This window comes from Cryptomeria japonica, chromosome 2 (assembly GCF_030272615.1).
Source record: "Cryptomeria japonica chromosome 2, Sugi_1.0, whole genome shotgun sequence".
In the NCBI taxonomy this organism is placed as follows: Eukaryota; Viridiplantae; Streptophyta; class Pinopsida; order Cupressales; family Cupressaceae; genus Cryptomeria; species Cryptomeria japonica.
This window is the reverse complement of record NC_081406.1, coordinates 586175326-586179086: the sequence shown is the minus strand read 5'-3', so window position 1 is coordinate 586179086 and position 3761 is coordinate 586175326. Positions and strand designations below refer to the sequence as shown.

The following is a 3761-nucleotide window of genomic DNA, read 5'->3' as shown; positions in this document are numbered from 1 at the left end:
CTAACATTTTGTATAATATTTTAGATTTCCCCAATTCCCCAAATTCGCGAGAAATCCTATAGGAAATTCTTGATTAAGAGGAGAATATTCTCATCATTCAGCCAGTCTTTTTATTCGTAAAATTATAGACTTGTATTATCTAGGGCTTCCGCCAACTTGTTTCCTTCTTTGTAAGTATGATTTTCTCTCCGTTGTGGTAAGAGAGTGAGGAGACAACTACTATCCCCAATGAAATTCCTTATTTTCACGAGATGGGAGTCATTGAATTTATAAGGTCAACAATAATTTTGGAATATTGGGGCTTGTTCTCTCTCTCTACTTTATCATGAGTATAAGTTCACACTTCACTAAAGTGGGGTCTAAGTATAGTATAGTAAATTGTAACTCCTTTACAATTTCACAATCCTTTTTAGACCTTTTATTTAGTGTGCCCTCTCATAGCTCACTTTAAGCTTAATACTAGCCTTATCACAACCAAATTATCCCCATATACTGATGAGATGACCAAATCCTATGTGCTAGGACCTTCTACTCTAGTAGTTCCAAATTAAAATAGCTAAAAGGAATATCATATCGATAAGTTCGTGATTTAACGAACTTTCTCAGATGTTGACATGGTTTGTATGTTGTCCATCTTGGCAAAAATGCCACACACCAAAAGCAAGAGAGAGGAAGAAAGAAGATTTAAAGTGCCCACGTTCTAAATGTCGATAATTCAGAGGAAAGGCGGAGGTCCACTGGATGTTCTTTCCACATTTGTAAATGGCCTGATCAGAATTTGAAATGACATTCTTTTGTAGAACACTGATCAAAGTGACGCCTAAACCATCGGCACGATTTCTTCAATATACCTGCAATGGATCAAAAATCGATTGCACCTTTGATGCTCTGCTCTATGGGTATTATGGACCCAACTGTCCTCATTTTCAGGAGTTAGTTCTCAATTCCAACATAAGACAGACAATGGAGAAATTACCTTCGAAACCTATATTTTACCCTTTCTAAAGATGTTAAACACTTGCTCAATGCCTTGAAGCTAATAAAAGGTTATTTTATTTTCATCTTTTCTCATCATTCTTGTATGTTCCACATTCTTTCATTTGACGTATGAATGAGTTTTTACTATTTTCTGACAAATCACCATAAGTCATGGTATATCACCATCTTTCCTTTTGCATAATTTTATTCTACCTTTTCTCTACGAATCATTAGAGTAAGTTCTACCTTTTTCTCTACGAACCATTAGTTTTAAACTCTGTTCAATTCGATCAACCCATGCTTTTAGACTTGGAAAGGAACCAACCTTCTTTGATAGTCTGATTTCAAGTTAGCGAGGTCTTACACTTGAAAGAACATTTCTATTGTCTTTAAAATATTGAACCGAGTTTAATAAAAATGCATTTTCCAGTGACAACAGCTTCATAATTAACTTAAAAAATATCATATTTTTAACAAATGAACATATACAAAATCTTAAAAAAAAAAAATTTCATCTAATAAAACAAGAACAGCTTTTATATAGATATCAAAAAATATTTGAAACGTTAGGATTATCTATCCATGACCTTTTGGCTCCTCAAGCATTTAAAACTAATTCCTTTATTACATCAAATAGTTGCAATGAAATATGACCACATTGTTTCGTATATAAATAGTTTGGATCACCGCCATCCTTGCAGTACGGTGAGACGGTGCTCCTGCTCAGGTAGACATACCAACGAATGATTTCTGCGAACATTCATACAATTCAATGATAAGTTTCATTTAAGGTGATAGTAAATCTATATGTGCTTTTCATAGACAAAATACCAAGAAAAAGGAATCAAAGTAAATAGGATCCAAAGCAAACAATCAGCACTACATTTGTTAAACTCCAAATAATGGAAGAAAAGAATTTACCTCTGCCATGGTTGTTGAAAGTTTTGCTGCCAGAGGTTGCTAGCTATTCCAGTTGATGGCATTCTAACATTATCGTTGACAATTCTCTCTGCATATCTCCGCTCTTCAGAGAGCTGCATCTATAAGGTAGATAATTACATTCTGTAGAATGATAAATACAGTACTAGACGACATTAATTTCTGGACGTACCATTTTGTGTAGTTCATCATTATCTTTTTGCAAGTCATTGGCCTGAATTATTACAACAGTAAGTCATTAGAGAGTCGATTCACATAGAAGAATTACTTTAATTAATGAATTAACAAAGAAAAAACTAGATTATATATTGCTCGTACCGTCCTTTGGATCTCCTCCACAAGTTGGTTCTGTCACATAGCCTAACAGTTATCAATTAAGCTGAAGAAAGGAAATTCCAGATGCCACAATTGGCATCATGTCTTACATACAATTTCTTATATTTATAGGTGGAATCAAAGTTATTTAATATTTTTCTATTTTTTATTATTTATGTTTATTACTGTAAGAAAAAATATAAGTGTAAACAATTATAGATTAGAACAATAACACATAATATTCAAATTTATGTAGAAAAATTTGGTAAAATTAGACCAAGGAAAAAACTACGGACAAAATTTATATGATATTGATTTTCAGAAATCTACACAGTTACAACAATCTCAAAACTGTACTTCAAAACATGACTTCGAACAGCATAGAACAATTGATTGCAAAGTTGTAATTGAAAATAACTTACTAAATATGATAAGTATGAATCGCACAATTACATGTATGACATATATGAGAGTTACTAGATGAGATCCATATTGACTTCACAATCCAACAACCACCACATACAATTCTTTTTACATTAATACCATTAATTTGTTAAAATTCACTTCTATAACTCAAAAAAAAATCAATATGCAACATGAAAAAGAGTTACCTTTCTCGCTCTTACTCTATTCATTCCTAGTTGAATCTGATGCTCCACTTGCTCCAAGTCATTAGGACCCAAAGAAGAAAGTTCCTCCCCCTTTAAATTCCTGACAAGAAAAGTAGAACGAAATTGTGTTCTTCGTAAAAATTAGATCATGTAAGATACTAAGACGCTAAGAGACAATACTAGGCATGCAGCCGTTGTAAGCTTACCTAACCATTTTCTCCGTGACCTATATCTTTTGCATCAATTCTGCCACCTTTTCTGACTGAGATGATGACTACACAATGACAGCAGAATTAAGCACGATCATCTCCATCATACAACAAAAGTAAGCTGGCCAAGGGTGTTTCCCCATCCTTGGCTTAATAGACACATCCAAAATAATTATTTGTTGAACCGATTTGCTTTGAAATGTATAAAGAAGCAACATAGAAAATTTAATTAGAGTTATAATTGTCAGCCTGGTAGAGAGGTCCTAGTTTTCAACCATCTTCTCCAATGTATCAACGTCAGGAGTGCATGTAAATGTCATACAGACGTGTCAAACGAAGGGTGGTCTATGATTAGAAGAAGTTATAGAAGAAAATCACCCCTGAAATCCTAAAAGGAAAAAATTGAAAGACAATTAAAATAGCTATTAAGCCTTTGAGGAATTTAATATGTGAATCTAAGATGTTTAAACTTTGGACAATGGTCTCATTGATTTTGTTGGGCAAGGGTGAGAATACCAAGCTAATTTTCAGGGTAGTTCCAAAACAATGGGATGAGACAGATTTTAATGTCAATTAAGCTAAAGTCGTATATATATAACTTATTAAGATGTGTTTATTAGTTTTCTTTAATTCAAGAGTAATTTTATGGATTTATTTTGACAGTGACATAACTGAACTGGCTTGGATCAACCAATCCTAATTTATAGCA

The 3761-nt window shown here is 33.0% G+C and overlaps 1 protein-coding gene across 2 annotated transcripts; it reads right to left on the bottom strand.

Moving 5' to 3' along the window:
* Window positions 1-1495: 1495 nt before the first annotated feature.
* On the bottom strand, window positions 1496-3188 carry LOC131051858 (MADS-box transcription factor 18-like). Of its 2 annotated transcripts, none has more exons than XM_059216929.1 (6): window positions 3050-3188; window positions 2844-2943; window positions 2236-2265; window positions 2090-2131; window positions 1900-2018; window positions 1496-1728 (listed from the first exon to the last, which is right to left on the bottom strand). In XM_059216929.1, the coding sequence occupies exons 1-6, from the start codon at window positions 3055-3057 to the stop codon at window positions 1662-1664; spliced, it is 366 nt and encodes a 121-aa protein (XP_059072912.1). In that variant the 5' UTR covers window positions 3058-3188; the 3' UTR covers window positions 1496-1661. The 2 variants fall into 2 exon arrangements, with proteins under 2 accessions (XP_059072912.1, XP_059072913.1); XM_059216930.1 differs by having other exon boundaries at window positions 1900-2012.
* Between the last annotated feature and the right edge of the window lie 573 nt (window positions 3189-3761).

Excerpts from the sequence above, each read along its gene's own strand:
- LOC131051858 (XM_059216929.1), bottom strand. Across the intron at positions 2,266-2,843 it reads ATAGAGTAAGAGCGAGAAAG|AACCAACTTGTGGAGGAGAT; the intron begins GTAACTCTTTTT and ends GCTATGTGACAG. Across the intron at positions 2,132-2,235 it reads TGGAGGAGATCCAAAGGACG|GCCAATGACTTGCAAAAAGA; the intron begins GTACGAGCAATA and ends GTAATAATTCAG.